Source organism: Doryrhamphus excisus, linkage group LG14 (genome assembly GCF_037039965.1).
Source record: "Doryrhamphus excisus strain RoL-2023G ecotype Guam linkage group LG14, RoL_Dexc_Guam_v1.1, whole genome shotgun sequence".
Lineage (NCBI taxonomy): Eukaryota > Metazoa > Chordata > Actinopteri > Syngnathiformes > Syngnathidae > Doryrhamphus > Doryrhamphus excisus.
Genome location: NC_136370.1, coordinates 19,736,888 through 19,757,135, shown reverse-complemented (window position 1 = coordinate 19,757,135; position 20,248 = coordinate 19,736,888). Strand labels below are relative to the sequence as shown.

Below are 20,248 nucleotides of genomic sequence, written 5' to 3'. Positions count from 1 at the left end.
TCATCGGTGACTTTTTTTAAAAATTAACGCTTGGATCCCTTCGCCAGAACAAAACCTAGTCGTAATTGTATTGCAGTGATTGCAGTACAGTCTGTCAGGCTCTAGGAGTTTTGCGTCAAAAGAATAGCGGAATTGGTCAATCTCACAGAGATTGACACCATGTGAGTGAAACACTGTCTTTGTGAGGGGAAGGGACGTTTGTGTAGGGAAGTATTTCCTAGGTGGATCGTTCATTCATGGCGGAATGTCATCACAAACATTAACCAGCCTCCTCCTCCTCCTCCTCCTCCCGAGTTAAACATGGTCATAAGGCTGCCCGTAACACTCCTCTTAAGGAGCATGAATGGAAGCTAGCTAGGTTAGCTTAGTTTAGCAGAGCATGCCGGTTTGGCTCTGTGTGTGTGTGTGAGACTCGGGCTTCGTGATTATGCTTACACCTTTTTTTTCTTCGACCGCTCGTTAATTTAAGCGAGTGTTTTACAATGTCGGCTGACATTGTGCAAGATCTGAGTGAAATATGACGAGAGGCATTTTTATTGTTGCCCCCAGCTCGTCTTAACGGCTTATGAATTACTGAGCAAAATTGTCCAGTGATGTACTGCATCAATAAATGTAAGAATTTATGCCTTAAATTAATGGACATTTTATTTGCTAATCCCCCCCCCCAAAAAAAGTGTGAAAGGTAAAAAAACGCAATTCCCCCCAAATTAAAAGCAGAAAAAACCCCAAATGGATTTTATTGGGCCCCAAGTCTGCTATGCTGTATTTGTGTCTGGGATTTACAATAGGCCGGTTTGTGCTGGTGTTGATATTTGGAAACCACCCCCCCCCACACCACTCCAAACTCATAAATTTCGTCAAAACAATGTAAAGACTGAATTATTTGACAGCGAAGTCATGACTCTTGATTCATGGATATGTTTTTGGCGGGTGATGAGCTCTTGACATGCAATTCTCCACAAACACACTGGGGGCTGTTTTACGGGGTGTGGGCAACCGCAACCCACTTTTCTCTTTGACTAGCTATTTTCGTGTCTGGTGTAGGAATAAACAATGGCAACTGAAACTAATGGGATTCTGTAGGTGATCTTACCTGACAACTCAGATGCTCCTCAGCTTGCTCTGCAGTCTGCGTTGCTGTTGATGCGGGGTTCACGTCAAGGTCCCTCAGAGACTTTGGAGGACACTGAGGTCATTTACACCGGCTTTGTTGCACTGGAGCGTAATTCAGGCTTAAGACCTTCATATGTTTGACACCCCCCCCCCCTCCCCACACACACACACACACACACACACACTCAGTGACAGTCATCAGCGGTCACAGCCATAGAGCATCATTTCCATAGAAGTGATCTTTGTCTTGGAAGCACACCAGACAAGGACCGCTTGGAATGCTTGAATCATCCAATGACTGAAGGGTTCATTAGTAATCCTTGGGGGGGGGGGGTGTTGTGTTATTATTCATTTAACCAGTGGAAGCGACAGTCAGTGTTGTAATTGTTTTAAGTCCTGCTGGGAGATGAAGATGAATGATTGTATCTCTCCCACCAATCAAAACATCAATATTGCTTTCCTGCTGAAATGGCAGCAGTGGTCTTTGTGAAGGTCACAATGGTGGTCAAAGTCTGTGACGCTATGTACCTGAAGAACCAGGCACCACAAAGTGATCCAGACTAGATGCCCGAGCCACCTCAACTGGCCCCTCTCGATATGAAGGAGGAGCGGCTCTACTCTGAGCCCCCTCCCACATGACTAAGCTCCCTATCTCTTAAGGTGAGTCCAGCCACCCGACGGCGGAAACTCATTTCAGCTTCCTTGTATCTGCGACCTCGTTCTTTCGGTCACGACCCAAAGCCTCGTGACCGTAGGTGAGGGCGGGAATATAGATCGAGCGGTAAAATGAGAGCTTTGCCTTCCGGCTCAGCTGTCTCTTTGCCACGACGGTTCGGTACAGCGAACCAAATTACTGCAGACACCGCGCCGATCCGCCTGACGACCTCACGTTGCAACCGTCTCTCACTCCTGAACAAAACCATGAGATACTTGAGGTCCTCTACCTGGCAGTATTGACAGTATATGACAGTGGTATCCTTAGATTAACAGGATACATCTAGTAAATAAAACTTCATGAAAGTGACTGACTACAACATAAGCAAGAAAGAAGAGTGATTGCAAACAATTCAGGTCGAGAACACGGAACTCAGATTAGCTGCCATGATCACCAGGCCGGCTACTATGAAGCATATTACAGGACAAATGGGAATTGACTTACTTCCACGCTTTTCCACGGTCTAATATCTTGTGGGGGCAGACCTCACAGCTAGGAGACAAGGGTTCAATTCCACCCTCAGCCATCTCTGTGTGGAGTTTGCATGTTCTCCCCGTGCATGCGTGGCTTTTCTCCGGGTACTCCGGTTTCCTCCCACATTCCAAAAACATGCTAGGTTAATTAGCCACTCCAAATTGTCCATAGGTATGAATGTGAGTGTGAATGGTTGTTTGTCTATATGTGCCCTGTGATTGGCTGGCCACCAGTCCAGGGTGGACCCTGCCTCTTGCCCGCAGACAGCCGGGATAGGCTCCAGCACCCCCGTGACCCTCGTGAGGAAAAAGCGGTAGAAACTGAATGAATGAATATCTTGTGGGTTTTTGAAGTTGGACGTTCTGACGAGACCAAAGGTGTCTTTTTAGAAATGTGAACAAATGAACACTGATCCAAGATCAGCTTGTGTCTCTGGAGTCCACGCGGTGCTTGTGCGACACATTTCATGATTAACACCGCTGACAATTTGCATGTGGCTTCTGATTCTTCAAGCCCGGCGGGGAGTCCAATTAGGCCCGGCGGGGTGCTTCGCTTCAAACGCCACATGGGACGTTCTCTTGTCAATTGTTATACTTGATGTTTGAATATGATTTTTATATGTCTGATTACATTTGCTAAATTCTATCTTAATTCTGAATTTGAATGGTAAAATAAAATCTATTAGACATGGGTCGGTAACAATTAAAAGACAGCAAATAGAATAGCAGAAGGTAACAGAGGACGGGAATTTGGTGACTTCTGAGACTAGAACCCCAGAGGAAGTAAAAAAAAAAAAAAAAGGAGGCTAAAAACCGCACCGCTGCGCACAATACCAGCGTGTGTTCCACCGGCGGAGCAGAGGGAACCCCAGCGCTCTTTCCACTGGATGAGCACATGGCTTCCACTCCAAGTCAAACTGCCATCAGTGACAAGGGACACCGATGACACCCACATCGCCCCTTAAGGAGCCCCGTGTACAGATCAGCTACAGCACACGCCCAGCTGTGTACAGCATTATACGGAAGCCAGGGCTTCAGTGCGTATCCATTGTCATGTTAGAGTTTAATATTTTCATATTCAATATTTTAATATGGAAATAAAATATTTAAAAATTAGGGTACTAAGTTTAACTTATTTAACTCATTCGATACCAAATACGTATTTATATGTTTTATAATCCCAAACGCCTGATCAACATATATGTACATATATCTTTTATGTTTTTTGCGTGAGAGAAAATAAGTAGTGACGATGCCACTCTGCATTAATACCTTAATGCATTCATGACATTTCAGAGCATTTTTAAGCAAGTGGATTTGCCAAGAGCCCGGCAGGGTCATTTCAATGGAAGAATACGCGTTGTAGCGAAATTAAGCACATGCAGGTTTTCTCCAGGTACTCCGGTTTCCTCCCACATTCCATAAATAAATTATAGCTGTCACAAAAGCCAGAAATATTTGTGTCAAAGGGAAAGTTATGCTTGAAATTTATTATTAGTCAGGGTATAGTCAGTATTTATTTTAGTCAGGGACTGATATTTTCCCGAAAACAGCTGGGATAGGCTCCAGCACCCCCGCGACCCTCGTGAGGTAGAAAATGAGTGAATGTTTCTCCCAAATCCACATTCATGTATTATTTTGTGCCTCCTAATCTAAATGAAAGGACTGCGTCTCGGCTTCGTGTGGTCTGAAGCATGCCTTCCTGTATGCACATTTTCACCACGGGAAGTGGCGCTGTGAATGTTGCGTACCAGTCTCACCGCCTGTGGATGAATACGTACGTGGGAAGTAGCGTACACATAGTTTTACATGCACGCATGGTTCGTACATATGGCCTCACAAGTGTCAAACTCAACTTACCTGGGGGCCGCTGAAGGTGAAGCCTGGTGCTCATTGGAGAATTAGCTTTCAACCGAGTGGTGGTCAGATAAAAACACATAAAAAAAGTGTCACGCAAGTTATAAAGTTAGAGAAATCAATTCATTTGATTGCTTCTCCTGAAAGCTGAGGAATGTCAGGGGGTCAAAGGTCCAGCCTGAATCCTTGTGTAAAATGGCAGCATTTGTTTGTGAAGTAAAATATGATAAATCCTTAGAAATGAGAAATTTGTAGTGTGACCAGAGATACATTTTTTGTTGCATCCCTCCTAAAATGCCTTGCATGGATAAAAAGCACATGTTGCCAGATCTTGGTGTAAAACTTTCCCACTGCCTGGAAGGCTCCACGATCCAACATAGCTGTCATAAATCATGACAGGAGAAGTACAAAGCTAGAGGCTTGTCTCGCCGCTTAGCTCACATGTTGCTTCCCGAGAGCTCGTTTGTAATTTGCTTAAAAGTTTAATGCATGTTTTCCGCCTGGAAGACTGTTTCCTGCATGGGACCTCTCGTGGGAAAAACAGGATGAGTGGGGAGCATCTCGGCTGGTTTAAAGTAAAACGCTTCTCAGTTGGAGGCTAGCTTGGTGGTTTCGGTTGAAAAAGGCAACCTGTTTATTTGAATCTAGCAGGGTTTAACTTGACAAGGTTTACCGTCCCTGGTGGGGCGTTGAGCTGCAGCAGGGGGCTTAACAGCATTTAGTCATCCTTAAAAGCAGCCTGCCGAGCGATATCTTAATGCTGCCTCCGATCGGGATGCGCACGCGTGGCTGCGGGTTGAAGTGTCGTACGTCGTCACAACACCTCCACTCCACAGGCGGTGTCCAAGCGGAGCCGTCTACAGGCTCCATCTTCTGTTTGTTGACATGTATTGGAAGACACGGGCGGGAATAGGAACTGATTCTGCCTCACCAAAATATGTGAACCAGATGTTTGGATTGGGGTGAGTGACTCGCTAAAACACTGCGGTCTGGAAGACGACCAACAATGAAGAATGCCACGCTGTAATGTTCAGTTGGGCAATCGACCAAAAACAATACTATTGCACATTTGGTCAGCTGTCACTTCATAAATGCAATAGTTAGCATTTTTGAGCATGCAAGTTGGCTCCTTTTGGAAAAGTACTTTTAAAGCAATTGACACAACTTTCTACATGTTTCAGGACATTTCTAACCAGCTATAGTTGTGGAGTTGGGTGCCATTTACACTACCGCTCAAAAGTTTGGGATCACTTGGACTTTTTTTGGGCTTTTTCTTGGCAGTCCAGCATCCTGAAGTCGGCGCTTCACTGTCGATACTGACACTGGTGATTGACGGCTACTATTTAGTGACGACCTGTGAGGCGTCTTTGTCTTAAACTACACACTCTCACATATTTGTCTTCTTGCACAGTTGTGCATCGTTTTTGTGTCCTTGTTAGACCCAGTTTGTGCTGCTCTCTGAAGGGAGTAGTTAACAGCATGGTAAGAGATTTTAGTTTTGGTGTAGATTTTTAGATGGCTTTTCTAATAATCTATTAGCCTTATAAAATGATGAACTTGGATTAGCAGCCATACCAGGAGATTGATGCAGAGGACTGACAGTTGTTCATAGTAGGCCTCGATGCAAAAACATACATCTTTCTTTGAAAATCATCTCATTCATTTTAATTGTTTGTGAAATGGATACAAATGTTTGTGAAATGCATGAAAAACATTTTCTTTGGAAAACAAAGACATTTGCAAGTGATCCCAAACTTTTGAGCGGTAGTGTACATCAGGGGTCTCAAACTAAACTCTGGGCCCAATCAAGCATTGCACGAAAAAGGCTTTCAAGTATTATACCTATTGAGGACAAATGATATAGAAAATGGATGGGTGGATTTGTCATAATGGTCACAGCAAACCAAGCAGCAACACAGAACACACGGAATGTGCAAAAAAAAATCAAATTTACAGTCATTTAAGTGCATACATTCTGAACAACAACTAGCATTCCAATGGTGTTTGCTACTTAATCCTACATGCAAAGGGGGGGGGGGTGCATTCATTTAGCAAAATGAGGTTAGTGTTAAGACATGCTATTCTTGTTGTGTTGATGTTCAGAATTCCGGTGTTTGTGAATGCACCTTCCCATGACGGTGATTGGTGGATAATGAGGAAGTGTTGTGTGTGGGTGTAGAGAGCGACTTGAGAAATGACCTTCAAGCACTTGATTCTGCGTTCATTCAGCAATGTGGCACTTCCAGTTGCTACCGGTGCTATTATGATACCGTATTTTAGGATGCATCCATGTATATATATTTTTTGAATGAACCCTTTGGTTTTTAAACCTGCCTAAAATAAAATACAATAAAAAAAATTAATAAAATAAAATTTATTTTATTTTTTTATTTAATTACATTTTAATTTAATTAAATTAAAACAATAAAATTAAAACAATAAAATAAATAAAAAAAAAATTATATTAGGAAAGCAGGAAGTGAACAAATGTAACAGTTACTAAAAGTACCAGTTGGAGGGGTAGGATTTAATAAGCTTTGCTTCTTCCTACTCCTTTTGGACATGTGGAACTGGGAACTGATTATGGGATGCACTCAATTGGAATCTGATGCATGTTCAAATGAAATCAAACCCTTACCATACCTGCTGGGCGGTTTTCTTGCCGGCATCATCCAATGTCTCAGGCGTGTCTGAAGGACAGCAGCCATTCTGCAGGTCCTGTGACAAACTAGAAGGTGTCTCTGCTGAGGGTTGTATAACATTCTGCATTCTTGTCGAGTTGAAGAGGTTCAGTCAGAATGCTTGAGTCGTAATCGGGTGATACCATGCTGGTGCTAAAGCCTGAATACATTTTTTTTCTCTACCTCATTCCTCTTCGATGGACTGAATCTGTGCACGGATATATACTTTCTTGGCTCACGCAGACACATTTGCAGTTGGATAGCCAACACTAGAAAGGATGCCATCATCTTAATGGTCAACAATCATCCGCCTCCTGTTAGGTCACGGACGCCTCCAGGCTGGGTTGACCTTGATAACCACAGAGAGGCTGCAAATAAGATGGTCTTTTATTGTAGCATGATGATTTTATTCCAGCATGTGTGCTGAGAAGCGTCCTAAATGATGTGGTTTACATCGTGGCGGTGATTCTAACAGATCTCTGCTCAGACTCGATTTCTGCGGTTTGATTCTCGCTGCGAAGCAAATAATTTCTAGGTCAGTGGCTGTCAAAGGGCCAGACTAGCATGCCATTTTTATCCTGCCTTGGCACAAATGGCTTCAAACGACTTCTTTTTCTCCGCACGGGGTGGGGGGGACTGACGTTAAGAGCAGCTTGTCATTGAGTCACTTTTCCTTTCACTTGTATGATATTCTCTTTTTGTTTGTTATCACATGTTTGGAAACAACCTTCTTTTTCAAAATAAGGAGAGTCTCATTAAAACGATGCGTTTAAGTGTCCCATTTCAGATCAGCTTGTTTGTTGTGCATGTGACTTGATCCGAGTGAAGAGAAATCGTTTGATCATGTTAATGCAGTGTAATGGCAGATTACTATCTGATCTGTTTGTAACGTCTCCGAGGCATAAGGCAACCGGAACGACGAGCTAATTCTTTAGTGCGATAGCGTTCGTGCATGTTTTATGCTGTTGAGCCATGATTCTGCCCTAATTGTGAATGCTGTGTCTTGCAGGCAGGTGATAAGAGGCGAAGCCGGCTGCTCTATCCCAGCTCCAGGAACACCCAGGATAGAACCGGAAAGTGGGTCTCTCCACGAGCTGAAGGAGAATCTGAAAATGAACGTGCCTCCGTACCACTGACGAGCAGGACTGGAATGATATCGTGACCTTTTTTTTCCCTGGAAGCAAGTCAGCGATGAGCGGGGGGATATAATGGCCAAGAACAAGGATGCACGCCCCCCGACGTTTGCTGTCAGCGTGGTCGGCCTCTCCGGGACGGAGAAAGAGAAGGGAAACTGCGGCGTGGGGAAGTCCTGCCTGTGCAATAGATACATACGTCCCGACGCGGACAACTACTTCTCTGAGCACACCTCAGTGCTGAGCACAATCGACTTTGGGGGGCGCGTGGTGAACAATGACCACTTCCTGTACTGGGGAGAGGTTCCCCACAGAGGAGACGAGGGACTGGATTGTAAAATCCAAGTCATCGAGCAGACGGAGTTCATCGATGATCAGACATTTCTTCCACACCGGAGCACCAACCTGCAGCCGTACACCAAACGGGCGGCAGCGACCAAGCTTCAGTCTGCAGAGAAGCTCATGTACATCTGCACCGACCAGCTGGGCTTGGAGCAGGACTTTGACCAGAAGCAAATGCCCGATGGAAAGCTGAACATCGACGGCTTTGTGCTCTGCATAGACGTCAGCAAAGGCTGCAACAGAAAGTTTGACGACCAGATGAAGTTTGTCAACAGCCTCTACTCCCAAATTGTAAAGTCAAAGAAGCCCATCGTTGTCGCTGCCACAAAATGTGACGAGCTGGTGGAGCAGCATCTGAGGGACCTTCAGACTTTTGTTGCCAGCAAGAAAAACGTACTTCTTGTTGAGACGTCAGCACGAGCTAACGTCAACGTGGAGCTCTGCTTCAACGCTCTCATCCAGCAGCTGGACAAAACACGAGGCAAGCCAAAAACTGTGCCGTACTTGGATGCCTCCAAAGTCCAAAGGCAGCTCGTGGCCTCCGTAACGGATAGATTTGAGAAACTCATGGTGCAGATGGTGAGAGATTACCATACCACGTGGAAAGGAGTGGTCAGTAGCATGAAGGGGAACCCGGACTACGAGGACTTCATCACCTTGGAGGGATCAAAAAAGGGCAGGAACATGTTCACAAAGCACATTGCACAGCTGAAACAGGAGCAGATCAAGAGGAGGAGAGAGGAGTACCTGACCACGCTCCCCAAAACACTAAACAACCTCCTGAGTCGCTTAGAAGAGGTTGAGCACCTTACGTGGTCCGAGGCGCAAAGTGTGATCCGGAACCGCTCCGACTTCCAGTGCTGGTTCGTGGTACTGGAGCAAACGCCGTGGGACGAGACGGACCACATCGACAACAGCGATCGGAGAATACCCTTTGACCTTCTGAACACGCCTGACGGTGAGAGGATCTACCACAACCATGTCCAGCACCTGCTCTCCGAGAAGAGGAGGGTGGAGATGAAGGAGCGGTTCAAGAAGACGTTGGAGCGGGTTCATTTTATCAGCGCGGGGCAGCCCTGGGAGGAGGTCATGTGCTTCGTCATGGAGGACGAAGCCTACAAGTACATCACAGAATCAGATAGGAGGGATGTTTACTGCCGACACCAGCAGGAAATAGTTGAAAGGGCCAAAGAGGACTTTCAGGAAATGCTGTTTGAGCACGCCGAACTGTTCTACGACTTGGATCTCAACGCCACCCCGAGCTTTGACAAGATGAGCGAAATTCACAGCGTGTTAAACGAGGAGCCCAGGTACAGAGCCTTGCAGAAACTTGCCCCGGATAGGGAGTCACTCCTCCTCAAACACATCGGCTTTGTCTACCACCCCACGAAGGAGACGTGCCTGAGCGGGCAGAACTGCGTGGACCTGAAAGTGGAGCAGGTTTTGGCCAACCGGCTGGTACAGCTGGACCACGGCCGCTCCAGTCTCTACTACAATAGCGCCAACATCGATAAGATCAACCTCTGCCTCCTGGGAAGGGAAGGTCTCTCGCAGGAACTGGCCAATGAGATTCGAGCTCAGTCCACAGACGACGAGTACACCCTGGATGGCAAAATTTATGAACTGGAGCTTCTCCCTGTGGACGTCAACTCCACGCTGCTCTTCAGTCATACGTGGGTCTCCACTTTCAAGCCGCACGGCTGCTTCTGTGTGTTCAATTCCATCGAGTCCCTCAACTGTATCGGGGACTGCATTGGCAGGATCAGAGCAGAGATTGCCCAGAGTCGGAGAGAGAGGTTCGCTCCGCCTCTACCTTTCATCCTCATCCTGGCCAACCAGAGGGACAGCGTTTGTAAAAACATACCCATCCTGCGGCACCAAGGCCAGCAGCTGGCAAACAAACTTCAGTGCACCTTCGTAGACATCCCCTCCGGTGCCTTTCCGAGGAAGTTTACAGAGTTCCAAATCAAGCAGGGCCTCCGAGCAGTGCTGGAGGGGCTCAAGCAGAACTTTGATGTCCTCGCCCCGCTGCCCTCAATCAAAGACATGTCGGAGGCCGACCTGCGGATAGTCATGTGCGCCATGTGTTGGGACCCCTTCAGCGTCGACCTCATTCTCTCGCCTTTTCTGGAGTCGCACTGCTGCAGCGCCGGGCAGCCTGGCCAGAGCAACACGCTGGTGCTGGACAAGATCATCGGGGACAGCAGGAGGCGGATTCAAGTCACCGTCCTCTCTTATCACTCTGCCATCGGCGTGCGCAAAGACGAGCTGGTGCACGGCTACATCCTGGTCTATTCGGCCAAACGCAAGGCCTCAATGGCGACCCTTCGTGCGTTCTTGGCAGAGGTCCAGGATGTGATCCCGGTCCAAATGGTGGCCATCACAGACAGCCAGGCAGACTTCTTTGAAAACGACGCCATCAAGGAGTTGATGACGGAAGGGGAGCACATAGCCACGGAGATTGCCGCCAAATTTACAGCGCTTTACTCGCTTTCGCAGTACCACAGGCAGACTGAAGTATTCACGCCCTTCTTCAACGAAGTGCTTGAGAAAAAGCCAAACATCGAGAGCTCCTTTTTATTTGACAGCTCGTCGAGGGAGTGCACCACCGGTGCCAGTGAAGAGGTCTTCCAGACGTCCCCACATAGCCACTCTCCTGCCTACAACACCTATTACCCCGAATCCGATGATGAAAACGAAGCCCCCCCACCTTATAGTCCAATAGGCGATGATGTTCAGCTTCTTCCCACACCCAGTGAACGGGCCAAGTACCGCATCGACCTGGAGGGGAACGAGTATCCCGTCCACAGCACACCCGTCGGCGACCACGAACGCAACCACAAAGTGCCTCCACCTGTCCGACCCAAGCCCGCTCTTCCCAAGCCCAATGTGAAAAAGTTGGACCCAAACTTGCTGAAAACTATCGAAGCTGGAATGCGAAGCAACCGCAGGACTCCGCGAGGGCCCATGATGCACTCCAACGACATGGAGCCTTCAGACAACTATGCAGACCCCGTGGACACCCTGCTGAGGACCCGGGGCTTCAACAGCGACGACATATACGCCGAGCCCGACGACACGCACGGCCGCCTCGTCAAAATCCGAAACTCTTTTGGCCTCCACGGGGCGGGCGAGGAGGAGAACGGATACGACCGCAAGTCTCAGGCTGCACGCCGGCCTTCCAAGTACAAACACCGCTCCAAAATCCTGTTCAGCAAGACGAAAGCCTACCAAAGACGCTTCCACTCGGACAGCGACGGAGAGGAGTCGGGCCCCGCCACGCAAAAGAAGAAGAAGGGGAGGGCCCATCGGGGCAGCGAGGAGGACCCCTTGTTGTCTCCCGCGGACCCCTGGAAGGGCGGCATAGATAACCCTGCCATCATGTCTGACCCAGAGCAGGAAGACAAGAAAATGAAGAAGAAGAAGACAACCAAGACGCCAAAGGAACCGAAGAAGGTGAGTCTAGTCATATCGAGTAAAGCGAAGCGATCCATTGAAGAACGACCTAACCACTCCAGAGTCGGTGCTCGTGTTGGTGCATTGAATGTGAAGAGAAATGCAAGTTATTGTAGTGTGAAGGAACTGTTTTCACACAGCAGCGACATGTTTAAAACCGTTATGACACCCTTTGTACTGTTGATGAGGGCCAATATGAGATTGGGGGCCCACACACTGAATACATTCAGAACGCTTCAAGATGTAAGACTTGCCGATGACGTGGTATTTTGCCGCGTAGGTAGTGCACGATGAGCAAAATGATCTACATAATCGTGGCGCTGCTGCCACCTGATAGCGGCTGGGAACAAAATGATTTGTTATTCCCGGCAGGCCGGATGCCATTCATGCAACGCGTCACAAATCAGATAATGGTGTGCAAAATCGGTGGAGAAACGGCCCTGGGCGCTACACGGCCGCTATGAATGCAGGGCTTTGTGGGGACATTCAGATTGGGGATGTCGTACAGGCCTCGTCGCCGCGGCGCGTGAAGCGCTGGCCGGGCTTTGAAAAGCAAAGCATTGTGGGAAATGAAAGCCACCTCTGCACTTTCCTGGTGTCCTCTGTTGAACGTCTCTCGTCATCCTCCACATTTCCTCCTTTTCCCTCTCCCTCTCCGCCTTCATCCCACTAACTTTACATCTGATCTGTTCCCTGTTTGCCCTCCTCTTCCTCATCTCTCCTCTGACACGTTCCGCCTCCTCTTCACTTTCTTTCCAAAACTTTTTTGCATTCCCTCATGTGTCGATTCTCTTGCTTCTTTCCTTTGATTCACTTTCTTTTCTCCAAAAGAAAAAAAAATCTGTCTCAAATGTCTTCAGTGAATCCACATTTTTATTCTCATTTTTCTTCCCGTCTTTAGTCATACGCTTAACTTTTTTCTTTTGTCCCAGTTTCCATGTCTGCTTGATTTTTCCACCCCCGTTTTCGTCCCATCACTCCCTCACCTTCTCTCTTTTGTCGTTTTAAATACAACTTCCTGTCCTTTCCGTTGTCAACCTTACCTTTTTTTTCTTTCTTTCCTTCAACAACATCCCAATTCCATCCTATTCTGCTCCTCACCCGTTAGCGTTTTATCTAAATGACCCCCCCCTTCTTTTCCCTTCCAGGCCAAGTCTTCTTCCAAGCCCCCCAAGCCACTGTACCCCCCCACGAGAAGAACCTGGGAGAGCAACTACTTTGGCGTTCCTCTGCAGAACCTGGTGACACCGGAGCGAGCCATCCCCCTCTTCATTGAGAAGTGTGTGGACTACATTGAGCGTACAGGTGGGTCACCTTTTGGTGGATGCGTCTGGTTAAAGAAGAGCTTTGGCAAATACGTGCAAATGTCATGCAAATGGCTTTTGACCTTTGTTTGCTGTGAGGGTGGAAGGACGGAATCCCTGTAACGACTTTGGCTGTGATTATCCCCTCCCAACATGTTTAGAAGTCTGGCGTGCCACTGCACTCGCCAAGATACCGGTCACGACAAGTTCAATGAGCTTCAGCCAGGAGGGGGGCGCTTCATGTCCTCCCAAAACGCTTTCAGCAACCGTTGTACAATAGCGGACTTTTGTATGCACAGCAGAGGTGTTCAAAGTTTTTCTAGTGAGGGGCGGACACAGAAAAATGAAAGGATCGGGGGAACCGCATTTCCATTTTGTACATTAAAGATGCGACAAACCCATCGAATGTGGGTCATATTTGACGTCTGTAAGCCAACCCAAGTAGATATGCATTACTTTCTCTCCGCTGCTCCTTTTGCCAGTTTTTCAGTTTTACATATATTTCAACTGTCATCTTGTCATTTTCACTGTGACATTAGTCCAATCATATTTTGTTGGTCTTCTCGTAATATCACAACTTTTCCCCAACCGAATCTTCCAACTCTATTCTCTTTTAGTAATATTGCAAAAATTATTTTTGTGGGAAAAAAAATTCTCATACGACTACGATGTTATGCTTTTGTCATAATGTCACATTTTTTATTTCTAATATTCATTCATTCATTCATTTCCGACCGCTTATCCTCACGAGGGTTGTGGGGGGGGCTGGAGCCTATATCCCAGCTGTCTTGGGGCGAGAGGCGGGGTACACCCTGGACTGATGGCCAGCCAATCCCAGGGCACATATAGACAAACAACCATTCACACTCACATTTATACCTGTGGCCAATTAACCTAGCATGTTTTTGGAATGTGGGAGGAAACCGGAGTACCCGGAGAAAACCCACACATGCACGGGGAGAACATGCAAACTCCACATGGCCCTGGGTGGAAGCGAACTCTGCGCGCTAACCACTTAACCGCCGTGCAGCCTAGTTTCTAATATTTCTACTTTATTCTAATAAAATGACTGCTCTTTTATATACCGTATATTTAAATTATCTATTGAAATAAGTCTTAGGAGACCACTGCAAAATTATAATTTTCTTTGAATTTACAATAAATATTTGTTTTATTCTACCAACTACTGAGAACCTTAGTCCTAAAATTTCATTTAGAGCATTTATTTGCAGAAAATTTTAAAATGGTCAAAACACAACCAAACACATTGCTTTTTTTCTTTGAATTTAGTTTTTTAAACAACACAATACTAATGTTATCACTTGGAGTTCAGAAATGAACATTTGGTGGAATAACCGTGGTTTTCAATCACAGCTTTCATGCATCTCGGCATGCTGTCCAGTGTCCACCAGTTGGAATTTGAGGTGGCCTCTTAGATGTTTTCCAGAGCTGTGTATGTATGTGTATATATAAAATGTGTGTATATATATGTGTGTGTGTGTGTGTGTGTGCGTTGCGTCAGGCCGTCATCCTCCATAGGCATGCGTCAACTAGCTGACAGCAGGGGCGTGACTGCCACACCCATTATGGTGAAACTACAGTAGGGTTCAAGTAAAGCAGCCTGTTGGGACCTGTGCAGTCATTGCTGGTGATGCAGGCCCCGGTGCATGCTGGGAGCCTGTCAGGCTCTGTGCCCACTGACTGGGAGATTCCGCAATGAAGTCATGATGTCGTTGGATAACCGTAAAGTGTCACATGGAGGCTCCCGGCACGTCTCGGGTGAACGTTTGTGAACGGTGTATGACGTATGAGGAAGCAGAATTGAAGTACTTAGTTAGTCCTTAGTCACCTTAATCTTTCCAGTTGACTGACCTGATGTTGTTGGATATGTCTATAGTCACATGAGGTGTGTGAGCAGTGAGGCACCGAGGTTGGTTTTCAGTTGGGACAGAATTCCAGCTATCTCTTCCCGCGGCTCCATATGTGCAGCAAATGTCTTGTATTGTAAATCAGGAGGCGGAACTTCCTGCATTCTTTGTCGTCTTCTGTCTGTGAGCGAATGTTGACTTTATTTTTTGCGGCGGTGTTTGCGCCTGAGCTTTTTCATTCTTAATTCCCGTCCTGAAAATCCCTCTCGAATATGTTTGGATACTCAGCTGAATCTACACGAGCTGGCCTGTGTCTGCCAACCAAAAGTAGGATTACTGTTAGTGTGCCAGCTGACTACATTGTGTTGCAGGATTCATGGCCGACCAGCCCCCACCCTCGACAAAATCTCCTCAGAGCATAAGCGGCCAAACCGGAACATCTTTGTGCCTTTTCTTTTCAAAGACTGCTGTTGTCTCAGGTGTTTCATAAGCACAACATTTGCGAACATTAACATTTCAGCAGGTTTTATTGCTCGGGTGCAAAGTTCCGGGACTTTCATTTGCATGCTGGCTGCCATGAAAACACTGTAATGTGCCCGTGTCTGACATATTTCACTTTATAGCTCAGTGTGTTGTCTTTCCACTGTGCACCAGTGGAAAGTGCTTGTGGTGTCAACTTTACAGGTATGTGGCGCACGTGTGATACATCTCCACATGACCCAGGACTGCTCTTTTTGCACGACATGGTCCTGGTGGAAATAATTACATCACCGCCATTCATTTGATCAGTGCACCCACATAAAATGTACTTATGGGAGGAAGTAGGCTTTGATTTGCCATGGATGGTTCCATGTTCCTTAGTTATGGACTCAAGCAAGGGGCTGACCCACATTAATTGTACATTAAATCCATGCTTTGGTTTCTATTATGTTGTTTTGATTATTCGTTCAATGATTGTAACCAGTAAAACTGATAAACTTAAAATCCGCAGAAATTGTTTCTGCACAGCTGGGAACGGCTCAAGTGGCTCGAACGGAAACGGCGACAGAAAGAGCCCAAAGCTGTCAAAAAGTTGGAATCATTTTCAAAGCTGAAACAATAGACAATGTTGTGCAATGTTTGCACTGTCAGACAGAGCCGGCATTCCACAACAGTACTACCAACAGTACTACATCCATGCTGTAGCACATTGCTAGAAAGAACCATAAAACAACCATAAACAACAACAAAAGCTTATTTTGGCAGTCATCTATTCATGACCTGGTTTTAGGCTTCACTCGTTAATATTTGTCATATTTTTCACCATTTCCACCATTAATTAGAAGGGCAATTTCAGGAAAAAACCATAATGGAAGACGAGTTAGCCTGGCAGTCGAGAGACATAATGACGGGAAGAACAGGGTAACAATAAGCCACTACATATTCCTCTGACGCGTACACGTAACCCGTTTTTTTTCTTCATGTACAGTATTAATAATACGTAGAGATGCCTACAGAATCACAGAACGTAACCAAAAATGTCACAACCCTAGGACTGCTTGTGATGGGCCGAATTTCTGTCCTGGTTTAGCCAAGTATGCTACTAGCTAATTGCCACAAGTAATCTTTGTGTCCAGTTGTTGTTTTTAAAGGACCTATTTGTCTTGGATGTTTGCAAGATGACGTCATATGTATGTAGTGTATATGTGCTAAAGGCTGTTGGACATTTTAGCATCCGTCTGGCGGCCGTTGATGTTTGTCTCTGTCAGGAACTGCTGCGACCACATGAAACAAACCAGCAGCCGAGAGTGGGAGGTGATGATGACTGTTTGCGGTGTTTAGTGGTTTCTCAGCAAGAAGTGTGACCTCGTCTGTGTGTGTTTGTGTGTGTGTGCGCACGTGTGTCAGCATAACTGTGAATACGAGCGAAAGTGTCTGTGTGAGCTGTTCTGTTCTTGAGTTGGTGATTTTTCATCTGCATTCCATCTGCTGCTGTCTTTTACTTGACTGTTTAGATACATAGTCGTTTTGATCCAAACCCAAACGTATGTTTAGGTTTGTGGACAATTTGTATATTGTCAAAACAGTCTCTGCGCCGTCTCCTGAGGCCACTTGAAGGAACGTAAGCATCAGGGCTTAATAACAAGGGGGTTCTGCGAGTAGAAGACTTAAGTGACAAGGTCATGGCTTGACAGGATTAGAAATAAACCCCTGACTTCCACGACATCCTTTACCATGAAGATATAGGCCATCGTTGTCCTTACGCCAAGTGGAGTAACTTGAAATGGATGCTGATGTTGCTTTGATCTCAGGAAATGTTTTAGCAAGGAACTGACTGACAGGAGGGCTGACTTTACTTCCAACTTCCACGTGGCACCATGATGATTGTTATTAATCATCCAAAACTGAACTATATGAAAACAGAAATCATTTTTCCCATAGGAAACAATAGAAATCAAGTGAATCATTTATGGACGCCCTTTATTGAAAACTATTGTTGACAAAGGCTGAGGAGCCACATGGACACCACTTTCTTGTTTTGCTATGAGTGACTTCTTGAATTCAATATTTTCACCTTCTTTATCAAAGTGCTGGAAATGGCAACTTTGATTGGCCCCATGGTGGGTTATTTTAAAGTCCCCCGCTGATGACACCCTAGATGGGGGACAGAGCTGTGGGACAATGACTTCCAGGTGGGAGTTGATACATTTTGTAATACAGACATGTTACGAGCACAATTGGACTCGTGTAGTGTGTCAATTAATTAAACGCCACAAGACAGAGTCACCAACGTGTGGGATTCTTGCTTTTGACACTCAAATCCACAGAATGATAAGAGGGCAAATGGGACGAGTTAGTTAGCCTTACAAAAAATGGCTGAAGCAATCCTGGCAGTGGTCCTCCCACATTTTTATTAATACCACAAGATTGAACGTACTGAAAGGGTATGATATAATACATTGTTACACACCAATATTGGATGCTAACTGAGACTGGACAAGAACAGAGGTCAAACTGAAGCACTGGAAAACCAAGTTCCGATGTATACGTACTTAATCTTCAGCTCACAGCACAACTGCTGTCGAATCACAACAGAACAGTTTTCTTTCCTTGTGGCCTTTAAAGCACACTTAAAAGGTCTTGACATCACATTTGGGCCAACAAGAGTTTGGTCACGGTCTTAGCTGAGTGTACAAGGTAAAAGCTCTTACTTTGATCGGAGAGGACATGCAGCAAGAAGCCAAGAGTTCCTGCAGTATTAGGCTGGAAGGTCAAAGGTCACCAATGTAGTCAGCTGATGGTTTCCTGAGAGAAAGGCTGAGGTTGGGAATAAAAGATATGACCGTCCTAAAAGCGCTAAAACCTGTTTTGAAAGGATTTTAAGTGCGAATGCTTGAATGCTTGGTAGGTTCTAATGCTACTCAGGGGCCTCTTTGTTTTTGGTAGTATAAGTTAAATCCTCATTGACCAAAAAGTACATACTACGAATGCCCGGTATTGTCCAGCTGATATGGATATGTAACATGACTTATGTCCTGTGACTAATGAACACATAACAACACATTTCCACAACACATAGCTAAACAAACTGAAACGATTGGGATGCACACAGTGTTTGGATTAGATTCATTATGGATTAGAGTGCATGGAAACTGACTTCACATAAAATTGAGAAATCTTAACTATTTTGGGTCTCGCAACTATTTTAGTGCATGTAAACGTTGAGAATGAACTCTTGCACACATTGTCGTTTTTCCCAAGAAACCTGAACGGTCTGTATTTCGGGCCACATCTGGACCCCCAACCAAAACATTAATGACACAAAGCGGGCTGGAAATGTGTGCACAGTGCGTATATGAAAGTCCTGAACGTGTGGCTTTGGCCCGGAAAAAGGAAAGTGGGTCTTGGCGAGGAAGCGGAGTCCTTCAGAGGACTAACAGATGGCTTGGACTGCGCCAGCGAGGCCGTGCAGTCCTCTCCCGCTGAACTCGATTAGTGAAATTTTATTAAACGTTTCCTGCCCCCCAGAGACGTGAGATGGTATTTGGCAGCCTGAGAGGCAGCCATGATTAAATGGCTTTTTGATGCTGATGCATTTGGAAGTCCCATTGCTTGTTATCTGCCCCAGCACTTAGTTTAATGTGCTCTCTGCTCTCGACAAGAACCTGCATCGCCGTGTGACCCAATAACACCTAAACAAAGTTCACCTGCCCGGGAAATCACACTCACCGTTTATTTGCACTTCATGGAATCTATTATTTCAATTTGTAACTTGTCACTTTTCAGTCTTGGCTTTGTGAGCACGATTTCTCAGAGCTATCTGTCCAAATGCCCTGAAGTTAAACGACAGAAACGGTGATCATTTGCATTTTCTCCAACACAACACAGCTGAAAGGCTGTTTCTCAAGCCTCTTTTTCATTAACGATGAAAAAACCCAGTTCATCCTCAGTGCGCCTTTTCCCCTTGTACATAAAAGAATACAGATTTATTCCAAGGACTGATTCGCACATTGTCAGCAACATGTTCGTTCTTCTCATTTTCTCATTTTAGCAGAAAAGTCCCCTCAAAATAAATGGAGACCTCATCTGGCAGCCAATTGATTGGAATTGCGGAATGCGTTGTAGCACTACTTTGCCATAGGATGGATGAAGGAATGTTGTCAGCTGATTTGACTTGTGGAGGCACCATCAGGACTTTTTTGTTGTTGATCATTTCAGTAGCGCTCATGTATTAATCCAGTGAGAAATGAAGGAATGATGGTGGTTAATAATAATAATAATAATAATACATTTTATTTGTATAGCGCTTTTCAGAGTACTCTAAGACACTTTTCAGTAGGGAAAAGAAAGAAATAAAAATAGAGTTGAGTAAAAACAGAGTAAACAATGGATTAAAATACAATATCCATACATTCATTCAGAGCTAAAATCAAGGCTAAAAGCGGGGTGGGACGCAGCAGTCAGGTATAAAAAGTTAGACATTAAAAAGGGATTTAAACAGGTGGGTTTTGGGAAGGTGGGAAGGTCGGGGCAAGCACGGAGTGAATGGGGCAAAGAGTTCCGGAGGGTGGGGCCAGCGATGGAGAAGGCTCTGTCTCCCCACGTTGGGAGCTTGATCTTACAGAGGAGTGCCAAGAGGTTGTCGCGATATTCCGATGTTGACGATGCCAAGCTAGTTTCGATACCTCAAGAAACCTCTGCAGTGAGCCTCTGCTGGGATTTATTCTCAGCAGCTTTGCCAAGCAGCCGTCACACAAAGCTGATTATTGGCTATTTTCTGCTTGCTTTGAAGTCACATCGCCACTCCTCACTTGCTGGCAAAATAG

At 45.8% G+C, this 20,248-nt stretch overlaps 1 protein-coding gene across 1 annotated transcript in view; it reads left to right on the top strand.

Moving 5' to 3' along the window:
• Positions 1 to 20,248, top strand: part of arhgap5 (Rho GTPase activating protein 5) — a 35,364-nt gene that overhangs the window by 1,907 nt on the left and 13,209 nt on the right. Inside the window, exons 2-3 of the mRNA XM_058089966.2 lie at positions 7,849 to 11,770; positions 12,919 to 13,075. Of these exons, the coding sequence (XP_057945949.2) occupies positions 8,048 to 11,770; positions 12,919 to 13,075 (3,880 nt within the window). The 5' untranslated portion in view covers positions 7,849 to 8,047. The remainder of the gene's footprint in view (positions 1 to 7,848; positions 11,771 to 12,918; positions 13,076 to 20,248) is intronic.